Genomic DNA, 23016 nt, shown 5'->3' on the forward strand with positions numbered 1-23016 from the left:
ATGGACATGAATGAATTCCTGAAATCCCACTGCCGTCATGCAATATGTCATTCTCAGAGGTCCTCTAGTCAGTCTGTCTGGTCTATTCTAGACCCTGAAAGCTGTTTTCCAAGGATGTCATGACTGCTTTTAAGTGTTCATGCATGGAGCACCATTTGTGACTGATACCAATGATTATATGCATGCAGTGCTTACAGGTTTTGCCATTCTCAGACATCCTTTGTCCCTCTCCAATGGAGTAGACAGGAACCACAGTTACAGTGTAGACGGTATCAGACTGCAGGTTCTTCAGCACAGTGTTGTAGGTGCTGCCTGACACCTGGGCCTGGATAGAACAAGACATACTTCAGGTTGTGCTCTGGGCACTATAGAAGAGCACATTTCAATGTGGTCTAAGCCTCTAGAACTGTTTTCCAGCTCACCATCTCTTCAACTCCTCCAGCGGCAGGAACATAGAAGATCCTGTACTGACGCACATTGCCCTCAGCAGCCTCCCACTGGACATTCAGGGTGCTGGTAGTGGGGTCAGTGACACGCAGGTTCCTAACACCGCCCAAAGGCCCTGAGGTGAGATAGAAGTAAAATACGGTTTAAGTGTCATACCCTGGTGAGTCTGTATTTCTTCAACAGTATACATTTATCATTAGGTTTTCACTGTTATCACTTGTCATTTTTGAGTACCCTAAGAGCAGCACAACTTACTGGTCTTTCCAAGGCCGTTCAGCTCCTCGCCAACTCCTTTGGCGTAGACCCCACCCAGTAATAGAGTATTCGGTGTCAGGGGTCAACTTGGGAAGCAGGACGGTAGTTTTCTTTCCTCCAACTTGGGTCTAGTTGGGGAAGAATAAATGTCATCTTAATTGGATTTTATATTGTGAAAAAATACATAAACATTAACATGACTCTCTCAGAAACATCTCCAAATCAAAACTATGTTATTTTCCTTTTACCTGTAGTGCTGTTTATTAATTGCTTTGGTGTGAGTTGCTGAGTGTTGGCAATATAGGTTGCAGAGATTTCTGCCTTTTCTCAGATATAATGCAACTAGATTGTTCTTGGCTTGTGGTGCTCAAAGCACCCACAAATACATTTGGAAAACTCAACAGCAATGTCTCTTTTCAAAAATCATGACCTGGTTACTCAAGATAATCCTCAGACCTTGATGTGAGCAGTTTTTAGTAGGAACTATTGTCTTTTTGCTGCTCTACATCAGCCAACTGCATCACCGCACAGAAGGAAGCTTGTGTCTATTGCTAGCTTACCTGGGACCTATGTGGAGTCAAGCTCAGTTCAGGAGAATGCCAGGTATCTTGCACTGTCACAAGCACGAGCCTCTCATCCATAAGTAAATGCATGCTTCCCTCTACACAGTCATATAGTCTGCATGTGTCATTTGGTAAAAGAATAATAAATCCCAACAATCTGCAACTCACAACAAAATAATTTAGATTGATGAATAGAACTACAGGTAAGAGCAAACATGTATTTTTGATTTTTGGGTGAACTGTCCTTTAAATGTTAGTGAATTCTTGGTGATGATGTTGAATGTGAACATGATAAATTTAGCTACTCTAATACTTTACTAGTTCAGTCGTTTACAGTTAAAGCCAATTAAGTTATTCATCCTCAGAATTTACATTTTTTTTAAAAAAGTCTAGCTATAGCTTTAAAAAACCATTATCATCCCCAGTGCACACAGAGGGAAAAGATATTTGATGTGTTTATCTGTTGGAATAACGAGTTTAACAAACTCTCCATGGGTGCCTTAAATTGATTTCAATAACCAAGTGGAAAGAATTGTACCTGAAAACTGCTGGACTGTCAACATTTTAGAGGAGGAATGTTTTTTAATGTGTTTTTGGCCAAGATTAATACACAGCAGACTGGCCAAGGTAAATCTGTGCACTGATGGCTGAAACAGTCGGATGTCTTGTCATAACGGTCATGACAGGTGATGAATTTACTACATAACTTGTGGCTGTGTGTTTGCATGCAGATTTGTGTGTAATAGTGCTTTTTCTCTAATCACTGTACAGCTATGTGTCTCAACCAACTGGCTGAAACTTTTATCAGCAACAAAAAAAAGAAAGCCAAAGGAAGGGAGTATTATAAATTGGCACTGCGATAGTTTTTTCTTGTACACAATTGCAAAATGTGTGTCAGACATTTCCGAAAACAGACTTGTTGTCCCACACGAAACAATGCAAAACCCCCTTTTAGCTGTACTTGTTGAAATTCTAACAGTGAACCAAGACGACTTGGCTGACGTTAGCTTGCTAGCTTCCAGTTTTCCATCAACCTTTCAGTGTGATATCACCCAGGCAACTAAATTTCATCAAGTACAAAAGAGGAAAACATTCCACTTTGTGTTAAAAGGGAAACTAATAGTCAACCAGTGACATACAGGATGTAACACCAGCAGAGCCCAAACTGACTTTTGCACTGAACTTCTATTTACAAGGTCATGTTGGATGCAATGTGGAACTTAATTAAATAAGTGCAATAACAGTGAACCAAAAGTCAAAGGTAGGCACAGCAACTTTGTGCATTACTTAAAACACATTATATGACATCTGTGGCACAGTATTTGGTTATTACACAAACATACACTGACCTGACTGGGCAAGTACATTCCAGTTTTCATGTACACAAACACACACACACATACACAAAACGTACAAATGGCCAATAGCACACACTGCATGTGAACCATCAAAGTTTAAATCTCTGAAGTATCTGTACTCTGTCTCCCCACAGAGTTGTTAAATTATCAGCTGAATCTGCTGTGAACTTTTCATGACATCAAATTTTGATCTTTAGCAACTCCCCAAACCCATAAATGCCAAGTACTGAGGATGAAATATTTTTCACCAAAGTTGTTTGGAACATCTACCATTGATTTAAGGGGGGTTGTTTTGCATCTTATCTGTGTGCCTATCAGTCTGTGTTCTTGTGTATGGGTGTCTGCATCAGCACCGTTTTGCTTTTGAAGTGGGAACATCACCTAAATTAGGAATTCCAGTATGTTATTTTCATAGCCTAATGAAGTTTAATCAGTTCTTATGAACACGTATTTAATACCATTAATGATAGCTAAATTCCACTTAGTGGAGGCCCAGGTGTTTTGCATGCTGGCTTAATAGCTTACTGGAACATTTAATGAAACTGAGCTATCATTAATGTATCACCTGTGCTTTTCCCACTATCACAAAGTAAAAATATCTGAACTACTTGGCTCTGACCGCTGGTCTGACAGATTCTTTTTAGTGAGGCAGATTAAAGTACAAAAAACAAGATCCAAGAAGTCTTAAATTAGTGCAGACAACCATGAAAAAAACCCAATGCATTCCATCAGTTGAAATAATTTTATTTATTTATTTATTTATTCTTTGAGCATGGGCAATCTGTCAGACTAATAGCTATCCACTCTAGATCATATAATCAGATTGAAATATATACCAGGCATGAGTAACATGCCCTAGACTCAGTATGTGTTTATGTTATTTTTGAAAAAATAAATTATATGAGATTATTTCACCTGAAGATTGTGTGCTTTGTTTTTTTTTCCATGGTTGTCTTAGCCAGTTTAAGACTTCCTCGATCTTGATTATTGTACTTTTACAATAATCTCAAACTTGTCATCATGTATAAAGTCTGGAGCTGCTCCATAGACAATGAATGGGACAATGATTTTGTGGACCCACAGAACGTTTTCTTTTTTCATACCCAAATGAGCTTAAATCTGTAGTGTTCTCAGTTTTGAAACAGAAAAAGTACCTAAATAGTCAAAACAAACATCTTTCCCAATTCATTGTCTATGGAGTAGTTTTAGTTTTTCATACTTAATGGCATCACAAATTTGAGTTTTAGCACTTGTTTGGGTTTACTAATATTTTCTGGACTGTCTTCAGACAGTTGGAATAACATGTATGCATTTAGAAATGAGCATAGTTCCCCTTCAACTCTCTGTGGAAGCAATGAGAAATGACAGCAAATTGAAACCAAAACTTCAACTGTCATCCAAAAAGACTTTTGCACTTTCAGTAAGGCAGCCAAAAATGAATGTGACCAGTGGGAGAAAGGAAATATGGAGAAAAACTAGGAAGGGTTTTTGTCCACATTAATGCTGCCATATCCAAACAACAGATTAAGAGATTTGACTTAGGATAAACTAAAATAATGCAGAACTGGTGGCGGCTTTTAGCTACACAATATATTTCTTGGAGGCAAATAAAGCTAAGAAGATTAAGGAGTAAGTGGCTAATATTTTAATGCCTCATACTGCTGCTACTGCTGTATTTCCTTTTATATATTATTCTTTTTTTTTGTCATTTAACTACAGGGCATACCTTCCTCTGAGAAATGCTTATTTAACCAAAACCTCAATCTGTTTTTTGGTATTTAGCAAAATGAAAGCACCTCGTGAATGATTACTATATATGTCTTATGTTTAAATTTATGAAACATGATAGCTACACAGAGCAGTATTAAGACTTTGTGTATTGTGAGTATTGTGTATGGTATGACTGTCCATTGTGGGACTTACAGTCTGGCTTCTGCCTCCAGCTGTGGGGACATAAGTGATCCTGTAGTTCTGGACGCGGCCTGGAGCTGGATTCCACCTGGCATTCAGGGTGGTGGTGGTTTCGTTGAACACGACCAAGTTGGTTGGAGGTCCCATAGGTACTGGAAAACACACACACACACACACACACACACACACACACACACACACACACACACACACACACACATATCACAGTTACAACCATGTCAATACGTGTCTGTCCATTACATGTAGTAAGAGCATTTTTTTCCATGGTTTTCCTTGAAAATATCTTTTAAAGACACAGTCCTTGATACTTTGGTCTGCTCGTGTTAAAATGTCCACTCTGTCCAGAATGTCTTGAAATGCTTATCTGCTATCAAATATCACTTCTAGATAACTTGCTTTCTTTACCTTATGGTAAAATAAAGAAGATTAAAAACTGACTTGTATCAAGGATTGCAGCTTTAAAGAAGAAAAGAAAATCCGTCTGTAGGATTTTGACTTTTCTGAAGCAGGGATGGATTCTCGCGAACAGCAATGGATTGATGGAAGAATGATAATGGATGGACTCATAATGCATGGATAAATGCAATGGATGGATGAATAGATGAATAGATGATGGATGGATGAATACATGATGGATGATGATATGGGCTTCAAAAACAAGGAGTCAAATCCCTGTTTTGCAGTGCATGCATAGTTCATATCCATCTTCAGCCATTTGTCATTTGACTGAGTAGGAACATATTCAGAAACAGCCATGGGATGAATGGTATGGATGGTATGGACAATGGGACAGACACAGATGAGGACAGACAAACACATTATATAATCGGCTGCATCAGGTGCATCACAGCACCACTGGCACGATGGATGGGTTATGGGCCTTGCTTGATGATGTAATGATGATTGTTCAATGGAGAAAAATGCTGATGACTGGTTGAAGTAATAAAAACATGCTGTCATCACTTGAAAGAAAAAGCATCCTCTTGCTTTACCGCGAATATACTTACGTCTGTTACCACCCTGCGTGGACCCTATAGGCACTGTAGCAGAAATAGAAAGGTATAATGGGCATACCTATTGCTCAACATTTCACTCAGCATATTTCCAGAAGGCAAATTCTAACGGTTAATGATTGTTTTAGCCTTAAATCAAGATCCAACAGAGATTCTGTCAAAGCAACTGGCGCAAAACATTGTTAACTGAAGTGATTGTTCTGTCGCCATCACAGAGGTGCTAGGGTGTGCATCTTACATGTCTTCTCAGTGCCCAGCAGATCCTCGCTCTCTGATTCATCTGGATAGATTGCGGTGACGGACACATCATAAGGCGTATCTGGCTCCAAGTTCTCCAGGACGTGGGTTGTCTCATCGTTGTTCAGAATGGCCTGATGAGGAAAACACAATCACAGCATGAGAGAAGGTGCTTTGCAGAAATTTTAGCCAATACAAACCAAAGACAAGCAACACAAGATCCATATTAGAATAATTATGATTGAATTGTTGCAAAATGTCTGTTTCTTAGATGTTCTGCCTCGACTGGAAATCTTTTCAAAGCATCGCCAAAGCACTTTCTGTTGGATTCATCAAGAAATACCTACTCAGAATATAAAAATGTAAACATCTTGGACAGCTGGTTTTCTCTTACATATTGGAAGTTGGAATCACCCCTCTTGGTCCAGCCAATGCGGTACAGAGCCACGTCAGGGGCTCCATGCTCCCATGTCGACGACGGTAGAGGTCTGGGTCACTTCTGAGACTCTCAGGTTCTTTGGGGCAGGAACCACATCTGCAGAGGAGAAGAAGAGAGGTTAAGTGTGATCTACAGTGCCATTATCTCGAATGTCCCAATAATGATGATTTTAATTCTTACCAGTGATTGCATCTCCCAGCATGGTCTGACCAGGTCCCTCATCATACATGGGAGTAACAGTAAGGGCGTACTCAGTCTGGGAGATCAGGTTGTCCAACTGCCTGGTGGTCACACTTCCTCCTACTTCCAGCTATAGAACAATCAAACACACTTGTTTAATATTAATTCACAAAAATGCAAAAATATATAACGATATTTAAATGCACAAAAACTTCAGATTTTTTTTTTCTCTGGCCACGTTTTGCCAAGTCTTGCGAAATTTTTATCCGTTCTCAGCAAGTATTTCCAGGAACACTGGCGACAGTAGGAATGCACTTCTAATAAGACCAGTAGGAAATTCGACCAGAGGGTATAAAACTGTGTTTCCAGAGGAAAATGGGAACAAAAAGACACACAACAAACAAAAACAAAAAAGGCATTAGAAAAACACCTGGAATACATATAGGAAACACCACACTGGTTTTACTGCTCTTGATCTCATTAACTTTTATTAGCTGATTTTCAAGTAATTGAACTTAAGGGATTCATTCTGAACGCCCATTAACTTGAACAGTTGCTGCATGTTTGTCTGATCTTCAGCATTTTAATTTGAGTTATAGCTATAAACACACACCCTATTTGTTTCCTTGGACTATTAAACCATGCAAAATGCTTCATCTGGAGGGAATCTGTGCTACAGTTTTTGTTGTGAGTGGCACACTCTCAATTTTGGGGCTGTCCCCTAAGGTCCAACATGACATTCTACTACTTTCTGGGCAGTGAGCTCTTCCTCCCCACACAGTGCATTTTTGCTTCCCCCGCCCATGAGTCACTTTCACATGTGTGTTTCCATCAGAGGAGCTTTGCGGATCACCTCCACCTGATTTACGGCTAAGGAAGTAGCAAAACGCAGACCACAGAGTTTGCTGCTGTAGCCCAAGAACTCCTAAAAGGGGATATGCGACCATAAAGTAGCTGTCCAGTCCTTTCTCTGCAAAACCATATTCTGATAGTTTCATAATCTTTTCACTGGGCTCAGAAACATTCCCTAATGTCCATCCAACCAGCTGCGGTCTCCATTACGTGGTCTCAGCCAATGTATAAAGAGATCAGTGAAAAATATTTAGAAAAATTCATCGCCATCAAACCCAATAGCTCAAACAGACACTGAGAGTTCGTAGGGAAAACATGAAAGTATAGTAGTGGTAAAAACATAGGTTGCTAACATCTTGTTTGCATGTATTCTATGGTTTTAGCTCTATGGTTTAAACTCACTTCTTTAGCATCTCCATCCTCAGGTCTATAGGTGACAATGTACTTGCGAACAGGCCCAGGAGCAGCATCCCAAATGAGCCTCATGGTGCTGTGGGTGATGTCACGAACCGTCAGTTTGCCGGCAGGTGGCAGGGGCACTGAAGGTTAGAGGGTTGGTGTTAAATCCAGTATTAAGCATTCATGAAGACAATGTTATGTCCACAGTGGACCCCACTGATAGATATCACCAATAAACAAGATTCGGTGAGTACATACGGGTAACTCCCTGCTTGGTCAGTGGTTCGCTGGCTGATTCTCCATGCAGGGCGAAGAGGGAGAGAGAGTAGGCAGTGTTGGGGAGTAACTTCACCAGCTGGACATCAGTTGTATCCCCTCCAACTCTGATCTGTAAGGAGACCAGACCAAACCAACAACATGAAGTCAGAGGATGACGGGGACTCCTCAGTGACATAAACAGAGATATTTGAACAATGGGAGAAATAATCTGGTTGCGGCACATCTGCCGATTCCGGTTTTCTGCCCACTGGGGGTTGACACTTCATGAACAAATGATGATGTTCCCTTGGCAGAGTGAGCTCATGGTTCACCCACTCCTTTGTGACTAACAATGTTCCTCTGTGTTTCCCTTCTGCCTTGTCTGCTGAATGGTGAGACAAACACTGGTTGCTTTGTAAAATGTTATTTCACTATGTGACGTCTGTATTTTGTCAAGAAGTGCTGACAGTGCGACGAAGTGTTTACTCACCTCCAGTTTTTAGCAATATGTTTGGTGCATACAAGCATTGCATCCCCCCATAAACATGTGCATGCGTTCATTTTTTCCTTGTCTAAATCTGTCATATCCACAGCTGATTGGCTCTTTGCCCTTTGGTTTATTCACACTTTTTTTCCGGTGGTGTATCTTACCTCCTGCTCAAGGGTGGGCTGAGTGGCATTGATGGCGCTGTAGAGCAGCATGTAGCCAGTGGCACCAGCCGCCTCCTCCCATCTCACCCGCATGGTGGTGGTCTGCTCATCATAAATGTCCATATTCCTCACGGCACTCAGGGGCACTAGATGACCAGGCAATGATGTAAGAGGCAACAATTATTGGCATAGTGAAACTGAGATTACACACACATCTCTATCTATTTTCCCTGACACACACATTTCATTTGTTTCTTTGACTGCAGAGAGCACTTCTCTAGTCTTTTTGTATGCCGTTCACACTGCACAAACATAAAAATCAGTGCTGTTTTATGTGTGCTTTTATAGATACCATATAATGCTATTAAGTCTCAGCCACTCTTAAAAGCACCAGTAAAACAGAAATTAACAACATCTTTAAAATAAACAAAAAAGAAGTCAAAATTGTGCTTGAACCCCAGAGTAATCACATGAATTGCCTTTGAATTTGCATCTAATTAAGATTTACTATTGCTGTCTTTTTGAGAACATATAGTTTTATAAACAAAACCAAGATATATGTATTACTTTTGAGTATTTATAATGGGGATCACGCAGGAATCACAGTCACTGAGTGCATACAATTAGTGTTCACGCAACTGAGTGAGAGAGATTCAGTGATGGAGACTGACTCAAAGAAAAAAGTGCAGTTTATAGTCAGTGAAGACTGGAGGTTTACGAGTGCTTAAGAGGGTGAAAATTAATTAATTAAGGTGAAATTTAAACTGTTGTTTTTTGACAACCCCATTTATCTGAGCTTCCTTCAGTGGGAAATGGTTGCATCTATAACTAATGATCATGATCATGAAGACCAGTCAGACAGTTTTTGTTAGTTTAGTTTAGTTTGCTTACATTCCCAACTTTTACCATAAATGGATTTTTATAAGTGGATCTTTAAATCACATTATGAGAGCTGGAAGCCAAAATTAAAGAGAAGAAAGAGAAGACATACGTGTGGTCTCAGTTCCTCTGAGAGGCTCGCTGCTCTCCTCTCCCACCACAGAGTAGACGCTGACCTGGTACTCAGTCAGAGGGTTGAGGGCCTGGAGAACCACTGTGGTCTCAGTGCCATCCACAAACACCTAATGCAGATGGTGGTGGTTAGAAGATAAAGGTTAAAGGAATAAAGGTCTTAGTTAAAGGAATAATCTAAGAATACCTTTCAAAAGTTTTAATTTGATGAGTTTTGAGTGTCTGTAGACTTTATGAAAATATTATGAATCATTACTTTATGTATACATGCCTAAATTATATTTTTGCAGTCTCATATGTTACAGAGCTAAAGGGCAATTATCAGTCTAGCAGCATAACAAGCAAAAGCTCTTTCTGTTTACTGAGCATTTTGTACAGCTCTCCAATGAAAACAAGAAATACATCTGATAAGTTTTTTACTGGACTAAAACACTCAGCATGTTCTTCAATTCCAGATCCATAAACAACAATAAAACCTCATCCACTATGTTCACTATTAAACAAAACAATGGGAGCTGGACAAAAAGCAAACATCTCCCGCATGTAATTAGATTCAGACACCACAAATGCATCTTATTCCACACATTGTGGAGCCAAGACACTGTTGGCCGATGAAGCTATCACTCACTAAGTCATTATTTGCTTTCTAATTCTCTAAACTGAGAGCTGTGTGTTTTTGTTTCGTCGCCCTGCGTCACATCATAATGTAATTAGACACCCAAACAGCAAAGGGGCCAACACAAACAGGAGACTGGAAATAGACATTTGAGCGGAGTTTCCCATTAGTGTATGAATCAGTGGGTCAGGGCACACTGAAGCCAAAATCCCCTCAACACCCACACAGGGAGATATACTACACTTACTCCACCTTTTATTGTGATTCAATCAGTGAAATGGAGACGTTTGTTGTTGTGCATTATTGTACTGTATCAGACAGGTATACCTGCTGTGGGCGTCCAGACACAGTCATGTACTCCACACGGTACTTCTCCACTGGGCCATCAGGGGCAGTCCAGGTGGCTCGGAAGGACTGGTGAGTCACCTCTGATGTCACCAGGTTAGTGGGAGGATCAGGTGGACCTCCTGCTCAGGTAAAGAAAAAGCGGAAACTTTAGTATGGGCCATCACATCATGCAAAAGCATGCCTGATTGCTTTTCTTTCTTTTGCATTTTATGAACTTTAAGTTTCTTATTTGTTTCATGGTTATTTGATATTCATAGTTTTACACTCAGAAGTGGGGAATATAGTTTGATGTGGCAACAGACAAAAACATGACTGTTTAGCAACAAGTCCTAACAGAACCTTGTACATGCTGCGGTACTTATTGAGGCTATAAAGCCACATCCTCTCCAAGGGGTTCCCCTTCAGTATCCAATAGCAGCCCTTTAATTTGATTAAGGAGCAGACAATTTCCTACTCCAGGGAGGCAGAAATAATATTAGCGGAAGATGAAAATAATAGATCTGCAATTATTTTCAAGAGCTTGGCAGGTTCTTTGCTTCTAATGTTGCTTTCCATGATGGGCCAGGCATGTAACTGTCTGTTACACATTATATTTATTCTGCTCATCAAATGTCTGGGGATAGAGCCATTGGCCGATGCTATATATGGCTGACGTTATTTTTTGTTACAGGGCATTTGTCCTTGCGATCCAGTGTACTGTTCCTCAGGGATTCTATTAATTTGATCAGTCATGTGTGCACATTTTGATATAAATAAGCACTTTCAATATAGTACCTGAAACTGATACATAACCTGTACAGAAATATACCTAAATCCTAGATCTGTTTAGCATTTCCATTGCAGATAGTACTCTTAAATGTAGGCAGTCTCTTGCTCTTTTTTCCTTTCAACGATGATTCAAAAAAATGTCTGCACCTCATTGAACATCCACAGGGTTCCATGTCAATATTTTTGGAACAAAAGGGACAGGCTTGTGTGTTTAGCATCTCTGTCAAAATTCATTGTACACTACAAATAGCAGGTTTGAGTTCTTGTCAAGCAAGAGTCACGGTTCTCTCTTGACCAATCCACGGACTTCAGTGTTCGTCGAGCTCACCATTCAGACAGAGCGGAACAGTTCTATTACTGCTACCCACAACTTTTGACAATGGAAACCCCAAAATAATCATTTTAATGTGTAAAAACCTGAACTGAACCAAACTGGACTGCTTGTTAGAGATGAGGCTACACATACCTGGTCCCTTGACACTGTTACAGAGGTTATCAGTAAGGTTGTCAACGATGTCCAACAGGAAGGAGAAGTCAGCCACGTTGTACATGTGAATATTATCCGGATCAGAAGCAATGGACCGCAACTCATTCTCATCTGCGTTCTTCACACCTAAAGAGCAACAAGAAAGACAGTAGTCATGAGCACTTGATACATTCCACAGTTGTGCTTCATACATTTAGTTTGTGCAATTAAGCAGAACTGATTTTCACTTAACCGATGGCGTAGAGCTCGATGCCCTGATCACGCAAGTTCTGAGAGTTGACATTGACATCATCCTGGGATTTGCCATCAGTGATCAGCACACCTATCTTTCTAGAGTTGGGTCGCATCCCAACGTTCTCTTTGAAATTGTTCTGGAGGAGGTAATTCAAAGCCAGACCTGCAATGAAGACATCCATGTTCATTTTTCATCCTGACAGTTACACAAGATAAGAATTACAACTGTGCTAACAGAAGTCCAAGCGGCACCGCTCCAACTATAAATAAATAAATCAAAATACCAGTCAAGGTGTTTCCTCCTTTGTAGGGCAGGCTAGCCACAGCATCCAGGAGAGACTCCCGGGTTTGATGAGCATCCAAATGCCATTCAGTCTTTGGGTCTCCACTGTACTGAGCAAGACCTAAGGACGCCAAAAAATGTTATGCAAAGATGCCTCTTTTTGTTTTATTGGTAATAACCAGTTGACTTTTTTGATTACTAATTCTGGGAAGACCCACCAATTTGGACCCTTTCAGGACCAATGTCAAAAACTCCCACCATACGGGCGATGAAGGCACGAATTGTCTTGAAGTTGAGACGTCCGATACTCCAGGAGCCATCCACCAGCAGCACAATGTCCGCCTGTGCAGTGGTCTTACACCTCACCTCTGAGAGGGCAAAATTTCAGTGTGTTAACTGGATGAAATCAAAAGTTTAAAACAAGATAAACAAAAGAGAAGTCCATGCTCAAGTAGACACAATGGTGCAAGTGATGAATTGTAAAGAAAGAGGTGCTCAAAGAGGTGTGAGAGGTAAAGGAAAGAAGGAGAGAAGAGTTCTGCGACATAAAATTTCATTTTTGGCATTGAACCAAACAAAATGACATCAACATTCCTAACAAATAATGTATTCACAAGCTAAAACATTCAATGCTTTCTGAGTTTTTTTAATCAGTTTTATTTTCCAGGTGTCATAATTATTATCTTCTTGTCTTCTGGCATGTTGAAGCAGTATTTCTCTCAGTTCTTCTTTATGGATCCAAGCATCCCAGGGGTAAATCAACAGAGTTCACCGCTAATGGCCTGTGACATATCAAAGCCCTCCAGCAGTAGGGTAATACTCAGATCCTGTTTTCCAAACACCTGTGTGATGACAAGGAAGGCATCCCATCCTGGTTACCTAAAAGAGGGCTGCAGATGTGCACTGGAGATAGGCAGATGTTGCACTAACTGCCACTGTCTGCAACTGAAAACAGGTTACATGTTTGATTTACAGATTGGTTGAACCCAAACCCCGGCCCACGACAGACAACCAACTGTCAAGCTTAAACTGACAGCAAGGGGGAGAATAGATAAAGCCAGAAGAGGTGCAAAAACATGTCTGCTAACATACAGTATCCCCAATGGGTAGGTCTGTTCAAGGTATTAAAGGTATATTGCTTTATATGGAAGAAAACTGCTATCTGAGACTGCTGATTATCTGTTAGGATCAAATGCAAAAAGGGAGAAATTATGTGAAGGTACACTACAGGTATAATTTATGTTCTACTGTAAGTTAAAAAAAAAAGTTCTTGGTAAATTATGGCAAGTAATGAAAGAGAAGGACCTTCCACATCCACAACTTTTTTTGGCCTCAAGCTCCAGACTTGTTGAGAACTGGCCTGTCTTTAGCAGATCGTACAGTGGTGAGTGGGATTCTCTCACCTTTTCTAATTTATCTTCTGGAGCTGTCACTGAATCTGTATCCGCGTCCTTATTAGGACTGGACCTGCCGCCGAGCGGTCAAGCTGACCTTTCCTGTTCCTTCCAACAAAAACAATTTTTTTTCCTCTTCTCATCCTTGCTGCCTGCTGTGCTCTGACTCACAAGGTAGTTAAAAACATTTTATAACTGCAAACAGATTATATGCGTATGGCTTGAATCTGGCCTGTATTTGGACTGGAAATAAAAAGAGGAAGCCCAAAGTGTCACAATGAAGAAAGCGAGAAAAAGGGCAGACAGATGGAATAGCCATTACATCTGTTATTTTCTGAGACAATTAGCTTTGAGGAAAAGCATTTGGGGAAACTCATCAGCTTTTATAGGGCATGGGTTTAGAACGGATTTTCCTAAGCAAAAATTTACTATGTGATACAGAATCCAATGTTTGACTGTTGCTGCCCGGAGACATAACACACTGGAGACGCTGCCTTAAAGGTGATGACAGGCAAAGTAACAGAATGACACAATCCATTTCAGTTGTTCATGTTCTACTTCATTTTAGTATAAAACATGCTTTCTCTGTTATTTCTTTGGAGATATTGCACATTCTTATTATATATACATTGTAAAGTAGGATAACATTACCTGATAGAACATAAGGAGGAGGGTCAGGTGCATCAGAGAGAGTGGTTTGCTCCTCTCCAGCCAACGGCACACTTTCTCCTCCATCAAACATACCAAACACACTCACTGCGTATTTGGTATTAGCTCTATAGAACAAACCAAAAAAAAATTTGTATTGTTTTTTTATGATATACCAGTCAGTATTGAGAAATTGAGAAAATGAGAAATCAGTCACACCTCAGCTCCTCTAGCACCACTGTGTTGTCATAGGGACCAACCAGAAGTTGTCCCAGGTCAATGTCTTCGCCAACAGGGTGGAAAGTGACTTTGTAGCCCCTAACATCACCAGGAGCATGGTCCCATGTCACACGGAAACTGGTCCTGGCAGGCTCTGAGGTCTGGAGGTTTCTAGGGCCCTTGTAAGGTGACACTAGGGAGATAAGAGAAATGTTTAGATTGACTAAATGATACAGACCTGGACGATGAAATATTTGAACACTAATGCTGTGTCTCAAATCAAATACTTCAATATATACAGCATACTTGCAATTTTGAGTGAATCGTGTGTTCACGATTAAAAATATGGCAGAATGCAGTGCACTTTGATTTCCTGAGTGGTCCACTCTAACAGTCAAAATGTTGAATGTGAAATGTTAGACACTTTTCACCCTAAATGGTTGCGGAACAGGCTACATAGAGGAAGGAGCAGGGCCAAATTTGTGAAATGTTGGCAGGGAGGGGTAGACTATCTTGGTGAGCACTGCAGCATTGTAAAGTTGTACATGTGTATTTTTCACGACCACCACACTGTTGTCAAAAAGAAGTAACCAGTTTGTATATTGGGTTAATTCTGTAAAAATTTAGCACCACAAACAATGACGCAAATGCTAACATTAGCTTGCTAGCTAACAGCAGCTCACTTTATCATTAGGTATTGACTTTACGTAGCTTTATTGTTGTAAGCGATATAGGGTGTAAGTGACATGTAGTGTTTATGAATTGCCCTCATTGTAGAAGATTTGAGTATTAGATCCATGGTCAGTGCACAACAGCAGTGTTTGATTTGATTGATGAAATTTTTGCACTATGCAAGTAAGTATATAATGTATACCGTGTACTACATGCAAGTGAACAAGTGGACATATCTGATTTGAGACACACCATTAATCTTTTAAGTAAATGAGTAAGAACAAATAAGTACTGTAATATTGCTTTAGTCATTTAGTAGAAGTGGTAGCGAGGATTAGTAAATAATAAACCAACGTACGTGTTGTTCCCTCTCCTTGTCTTGATTTGCCCTCTCCAGAACGGTAGACCGGCAGAACAACAATTTCATAGGTTGTGAGGGGGGTAAGTCGCCTCAGCACTGTGAAGGTGGTGCCACCGGGCACCTTGGCTGCAAGTTGGCGCCCTCCTGCCTTGGGTTTGTAGGTAACACGGTAGTTGAGTACATTTCCAGGTGCCGGTTGCCATGCCACCTTCATGCTCTTTTCTGTCTCTTCTGACACAACAATTGCTCTGCCAGCGGCTGAGACTGCAAGTGAGGAAAAAAGGAGCAAAAGGTTAAATAGGAGAAATGATGAATGGATGGTCTTAGGGAAAATGTAGACTTTGGGCCTTGATCAGGTTGGAATTTTTGTTAAATGTGTGCTTAACCATGTATTTTTCCAGTATACCTTTGGAAATATAAGCAGTATGGCTTTCCTGCTGGTAAGTAAACTAAACAGTAACACGCTTGGCTACCTCACAGTCTTTCATCTGGGTATCTGCTCAGTTTCCATATGCATGTGGACACAAAGCTACCCAAATAGTTCTGATTTTTGGAAGAATACACTAAACAGGCCCAAATTTACATGATTGATCATGTTTAGTTGGCGGGTTGGTTAGCCAGACATAAATGACTTGTGAATTTGAGCAAAGCCATAGTTCTCATTTTTCCATTGTGCTCCACAGAGTGTTTCTTATTTTCAGAGCAGGAAGGGCAAGTGTGAATTGTCAGAGGCCTCGAAAACGAGCTGAGGAAAATATTCAGAAAGCTGTACTTCAGAGGGAGGACTTTTATTAACGGAAAAAAACAGCACATCCAAGTTTGCCGTGTGTGGCTCAACCCGCAGAGATCTGTGATTTGTGCAGGGCGCGAAAAAAGAGAGCAAAAGATAGTGGGTGCAGAGCAAAGGAAGAAATGAGTAAATCGAGAATTTTAGTTTACAAAGCTGCCTCATGGTTGTGTTCGGTGGGTATGCCACATTTCTCACTTGCCAGAATCAATAAACAGTAATGATGGTTGGAAATACTTTTTTCCTTGAGCACATTCCATTTCACTAACTGGTGGGACAAATTCCCTCCCAACTGGTGCGATTTTCCACTCAATGTGCTTTTCTCATCCAAGCATGAGCACAGTCTAACAAGGGAGAGGCCAGTGTCTATCTGTCCTGCATCTCCCATGAAAAGCAGGTGTGCTGGACACTACGTCACCTCTGGACATACATATAACACACACGCACAGTCTTAAAGATGTGCACGCGAAGACTCTATGTTCTTGATGGCTCAGGCGAATGCCAGCAGCAATGACGTTATCTCTTAGCTCAACACAGTAAGTGCCGCTGACAGATCTCTTTTTCTACCTAACACCCAAAAGTGGAGCTTACAGCCAAACTGTATTTCATAGATCATTTTAAACCTGCGTCACTGCCCCATATTTCTTACAAGTGATGATCTCCTAAATTATATCTAGAACTTTGCTTTAAAGCTGAAGATGACAAGTAAGTCTAGAGCCGCATTCTTGGCTGTAAAAACAATAAAAACACATGGAAAAAAACATGCAACTGTCCCTGTGTGGTCATAGAGCTTTTATGGCTTTTATGCTTTTATGGTTGTAGAGTTAGATCACACTTACCATAGCTTCATACTTTCTAGATAACCCCAAGATGAGACATTAAGAAATTCAGAAAAGAAAAATAAGAAAGGGGGACAGCATTGGGAAAAATACCAAGAAAAAGAAACAAGAGAGAAGGGAGCAGATGTAGAGAAGGTTGAGCAAGGGATCGGGGAATAGGTGTATGTTGGAAGAGTTAAAGCAGCTAAAGTAACTTACCATCCGTGGTTTCCTCTCCAACCAATGGCTGACCCTCTCCGTGGCCATAGATAGCAAACACAGAGACCTGATAACGTGTCTCTGGGGTAAGACCCTCCAGGATAGTGGTTGTAGTGTCTCCTGCTATTGTCTTTTCCCCAGTCTCTTCGGAGAACAGAGACTTCCACCTGATCCGGTACTGACGAACATTACCAGGGGCCGCAACCCAGGACGCAACAAAGCTGGTGTCAGTGACGTCTTTGGTCACCAAATCTCTGGGTGAGCCAAGCTCTGTGGATAAATGAAGTGGAGCAGCATTAGGAGCAGCCTGTGTGTAATGGATATGGAAAATAAGTAGCAAAACAGTGTTACTTGTGTTTACCTAAAGAATTTCCTTTTTTTTTTCTTTGGTTTGATTTGCTCCAATGCATAATAATTGAACTAAGATGGTAGTGTTAGTGCTTAAATGCAAAAAGGCTTCAGAGGGCTTCAGCCCAGCAATGGCTTTGCCCATTGGGGTGTTGATTAAAATGCACATATATGGAGGTTTCAGGAAGTGAGCGAGACATATAAATGGACAAAACTGAGAACCCGAGCGATAAAACCCAGGAACAATCATTCATCTGTCTTTGCTTTAACCCCTCAGGATCTGTTTGAACAACCTGATTTTCTCCCTTCATAATCAGCCACTGCTGGAAAAATCTCTGCAAAACTAATCGTAAATCACATATCCTCAGCGCCTCTCCCGGCTGCACTCTAATTTTCCATCGAAACACAGGAAACCCGATCCACAAAAGTGTGTTTGCTACAATCGCAGATGTTGCACTTTCCCTTCACTCACTTTGAGAGACCAGCATGAAAGGAGAAAGGAGCAGACATTCAGTGGAGGGGAATTTTGTGGTGGTGTTTCATGATGGCTTGGCTGAGAGGGATGTCTATGCTGAGATGGACTCTTTACGCTCAGGTCCAGCTGCCATACAGAGAATCTGCATGTACCGCAGGAGGATATGCTGCCACACATACCCTTCAACACAACCTCCGGGATCCTGAACCAAGCCCCCTAAGTCCCTTCATGCCAGGAGCTATAATCACAGGCAGAGCGGTGCAGCTGGGTGGTCTCTCTCCCAGACCTCATTTATCAACCATCACCAAATAAGACTTAACAAAAAAAAAGCCAATTGAGAAGAATGAGATGCATCACAAATGTACCACAAGTGCAGTGCAGGATCATTTGGAAATATGAAGCGACCATAGAGCAGAAAAGGCAGCCACTGTGTCTATCTGTCACCCTATGAGTCCTTCTAGGCCTCCATCTATTATGGAAGAACTGGAAACTGATCTAAACAGGAATAACAGCAGCCTGCCAAGAAGAGCGATCTGCACCTTGACAGTGGAGGCCAGATATGAAGAGTAATGGCCACGACCACAAACTAATGAAGAGTTCCAGATTTAACAAACAGTGTGGGCCACTTATAAAATACCAAGATCATTCCATCAAAAGGGTTCTCCTCGCCAAAGGCAAAGGATGAACGTGACTGACTAATCCGGCTTTGTGTGTGTGTGTGTGTGTGTGTGTGTGTGTGTGTGTGTGTGTGTGTGTGTGTGTGTGTGTGTGTGTGTGTGTGTGAACCAAGGGCAGAGAGGATCACAAGATAATGACTTCTGCAGACAGTGGCTCACTTTTCATCAGCACTTGCAGACAAACTAAAGAGAAGGGGCCAATCCTGGAAGCAAAGCCCACATACATGAAACACATGGTCAGCAGACCTAGCAAAAGCTTTGGCTTGCATGTAACACATGCATTTACACAATACTGGTGTATTAATCGTCTTTCATATTTGTTTATAGCAAGTATTTTAAAATCTATGTGCATGGCTTTCAAATAGAAGAATTAATGGCTTCTTTATAAAAAAATACAGATGTGTATACAAGCACACACATGTCATTTCACGCCAGTAAACACATTCTGGATCTCCTTATCTTAGTTGCTGTCTCAACCCCCAAAACTGCATCCCACACTTCAAGGAGAAGGGTACTCTCAAATTAGGACCTTATACAAGACCAGATCACAAATGTGAATTAATGCCTCACCCACGTCCCTAAAAAACCACATATGACACAAGTGAGGATTATCTGAGGGATTTCCTGCAGGGCATGTGCTGACATAACCTTCACATCTGTAGCCAAAGATTTCTAAAGCTTGAAAATATAAATGACTTGCAAAAAAAATTTTAAATGCCAGCAGGCAAACAAAACACACAAGAGACAAGCTCATGCTTTGAAAATTATCCTAATAATTGTACGTGGCTGGTGGATCCACCATTCTGTTCGGCCACTGTATATTCTGATTCACAACACTGGTATTGGGTCAGCCTTAGGACTGGTTAGTCAGACACTAGTCAGTTAAAAGACCCAGCTACTGTAAGCTCTGACTTACTCAGTCTTCGTAAAATCCTCTAAATCACTGCAGGAAACACATCCTCCCTTCAAAGTGCCATCTCAGCACTGGCACCCCACTTCAAACTTCCCTTACTTTATTGCTCTTGGTTCACTGAGGCATACATCTGAGCCACAAAGATGAAGTCTTCAGTGTCTTCATGCCAAGGTTGCCTGTCTCTGGCCTATTACCTCAAAGGACCTTCAGAGCGGTGGAGAAAAACAGTCTGGCGGTACCACTTAAAGAGCCTGGCGCTGCCTAAAAGTTCCCAAAGGCATCGGTTTAAGAGGAAATCAAACCAAGATGCTACAATTTCACCTGCTGTTATGCTGCTTTTAAAAGACATTAAAAAGAATCCCCTGTGGCACATGGGAAAATATTTGCTGTGTCATGCAAGTAGTTAATTAATAGAGGCATTGGTACAATGGCTGCTGCAGGGGCTGAACATTTGACCTCTCAGTTATGGGCTGAGCTTCTTATCCAATCTAAAGCATTCTAGATCAAACTCTGAAGAACCTTTTTCTACCCGTCCATGCCCTCTCTGTCGCTGCCTGTCTGATGCCCCACCCTGGAGGAAGAAGAGCAGACAGTTCTCCCTGTGACCAGACAGACAGCTTACAGAGCTTTCAGTGTCCTCTTAGGTAACATCTTCCACATGCTGGATAAAACTCCCTCTTCTTAAGTAAATAATTTTGCCATGTTTGTGTATAATATCCCTGTTGGGATGTTCATCAAAGCATTCGCTATGACACCTTCTCTGTCCTGCTTCTGAGTCATTCCAGGATGTTATAATTCTGTCCAACTCAAGGCTTCTGTATTGGCTACCATTCACTCTTTGCCACAAGGGATGACTTTGTTGCAAGCCACTCTCTTCCAGTTCTCGCCCACATGGACTTCACAGAGAGGGTCACTCAAAGTGAGTGGCACTCAAAACAATGAGATCAGTGTTGAGGCCTTCTGACGTCATTGACAGCATAATAGAGCTGGCTAAATAAAGTGCTTTGTCATGGAGCTTTTTCCTGTGGGGGTGTATGCTTGATGACAGCACAGATTTGACTTGTGGAAACTAACTCTATAATCAAAACCAAGCCTATTGGTCAGTGTGGGAACAGAGGAAAATGCAACAAAACAAACATTTCTTATTGAATTCTAGCACTCATCAAGATTTAAACAGACATACATTACTCCACTTGTGAATTTATGGTTGAAAAATTTCTATAGGACACAGAGAGAGCCTTTTACTCAACCTAGTTTACAGGTCCATGTGGTCAGCAATAAATGTCCTTGTTATATGGGGACAAGCCCGTCCCAGAGGACCTCACTACTGCCATGAGTATAAGGAGGCGACATCAAGGAACAGGAACTGTACTCTTGCTGTTATGACGAATAGTGGAGCTTTGATGTGTTGTGGGCTCAATGTGCTTTCAAAGAGGAGTCCATTTCAGGTTGAGCTAAGCATGGACACAATTAAATACGACTGCTGTTTTCATCCTAGCAAACAAAACGTTGAATAAAACAATGTAACGGGTTTTAGTTGCAACCAAAAGCTCTAAATATTTGTTGGTCTGTTCTCAAAAATTTTCCCCAGCCGATTGGGGCAGTTTTTTCCCTAGGAGTCTGAAATTTGGTATGGAGGTCAATTCTGTGTGCAAAGGTGTGTGTTTGTGTTCATGCCAATTGGCTAAGTGGATTCACAGACTTGCACAAGATTTTGGGAAAAGACTGGACATGAGCCAAGGGACAGCTGGTTAATTGCTCATGCCAATAAACGTAGAGGCAAATAACCTTGGATTGAAACATTACCAAACATTGCTAAAAGACACGCACACACACACACACACACACACACACACACACACACTGTTAGACAGATATAAATACCATTTTGCCACGTCCCCTTTCCTAGCTCATTAGCCAGTTGTTGCAGGGAGGGATCACTGGACTAGTTGGACTATTGTTTATGAGGTTGTGTGCGTGTGAAAGCATGAATACATGGATGCATGCATGTACATGGTTGGAGCTATCGCAAATTTGCACTTGTTTAGTATTGATGCTCTCACATTGTCTCAGATCCTCAAATTATCCTCACTCTAATGCACAACCCGGCCTGCCATAAACAGTTCTGGACAGTTCAGTATAGTGGAGCTAACTCATAATATAATACATGGTTAGGTAAGCGCCTATGACTTCAAATATAGTTTACTGGTTTAGTAGCCATACATGGAACTAGACTGAAAGCCAGAGATACTCCTCTGCTTGTACCTTGATTGTTGTTTTGTCCCCCCCCCCCGGACCTCAACCGCCCCCCTTCTCTCTCAAAAGAGATCATTTGACTTCCTTTCCTGTAGTGTGACACTACAACAAACTCTCTTCCCACTCTGTGTGAAACCAGCAGAAGACCTGCCCCCTGCCTATAAACATCTGTACACAGGAAAAAGATACTCAAACACATATTTGCATCACTGCCCTCAGTTAACCCATATGTAAAGTGTAATTACCATTGTCAGATGTAATGAACTTGAGATGGTCAGCAATCACCAGAAGTGGGACTATGTCATTCTTTTGCAAGTCACAAGTGAATCTCAAGTCAATGCACTCAAGTCCCAAGGGAAGACAGACAAGTCTGGAGTCAAGTCCCAAGTCAGGACTGCTAAGTACCAAGTCAAGTTCAAAGTCCTGAATTTTGAGTTTCGGATCCTAAACAAGTCATTATGCACTCTTCACCAAATGCATACCATTTTAACAACAGAGTAATGATATATTAACTTTGTAAAAAAAAAATCATGAATGCATTTTCAAAATTTGCTTTTTTGTTTGTGAAAACAAGTTTGTTAAAAACAAATGCTGCTGAACTTAATCATAAAAAGTTGTATTGACATCACACTTTCATAGAATATAGCACTGTTAACCAGTACCACAACAGAATGCATTTTGTATGTTTCTTTCCTGTCCTGATGTTTTTAACTCATCTTATACAGTAAATATGTCTGTAACTCTCCTTGATTTTGTCAAGTTTAATAAAAAGTCATCAACTTTGTGACTAGAGTCTGATTTGAGTTCATGTCATGTGCCTTGAGTCCATATGTCCCCTGCCAATCACTTACTCTGCATTAAAATGAATGGAACAATATCTGACATTAATGATCAAATA

At 41.0% G+C, this 23016-nt stretch overlaps 1 protein-coding gene across 1 annotated transcript in view; it reads right to left on the reverse strand.

Moving 5' to 3' along the window:
* col12a1a (collagen, type XII, alpha 1a) overlaps nt 1-23016 on the reverse strand; it is a 61473-nt gene that overhangs the window by 26497 nt on the left and 11960 nt on the right. The window contains 23 exon segments of the mRNA XM_042501168.1: nt 196-325; nt 423-562; nt 703-761; nt 763-830; nt 4547-4686; nt 5563-5595; nt 5807-5939; nt 6200-6283; nt 6285-6340; nt 6425-6554; nt 7679-7815; nt 7934-8063; nt 8585-8730; nt 9576-9705; nt 10539-10678; nt 11794-11940; nt 12047-12211; nt 12333-12452; nt 12550-12699; nt 14377-14501; nt 14593-14785; nt 15623-15889; nt 17450-17719. Coding sequence (XP_042357102.1) covers nt 196-325; nt 423-562; nt 703-761; nt 763-830; nt 4547-4686; nt 5563-5595; nt 5807-5939; nt 6200-6283; nt 6285-6340; nt 6425-6554; nt 7679-7815; nt 7934-8063; nt 8585-8730; nt 9576-9705; nt 10539-10678; nt 11794-11940; nt 12047-12211; nt 12333-12452; nt 12550-12699; nt 14377-14501; nt 14593-14785; nt 15623-15889; nt 17450-17719 — 3093 coding nt within the window.

This window comes from Plectropomus leopardus, chromosome 14 (genome assembly GCF_008729295.1).
Source record: "Plectropomus leopardus isolate mb chromosome 14, YSFRI_Pleo_2.0, whole genome shotgun sequence".
NCBI lineage: Eukaryota > Metazoa > Chordata > Actinopteri > Perciformes > Serranidae > Plectropomus > Plectropomus leopardus.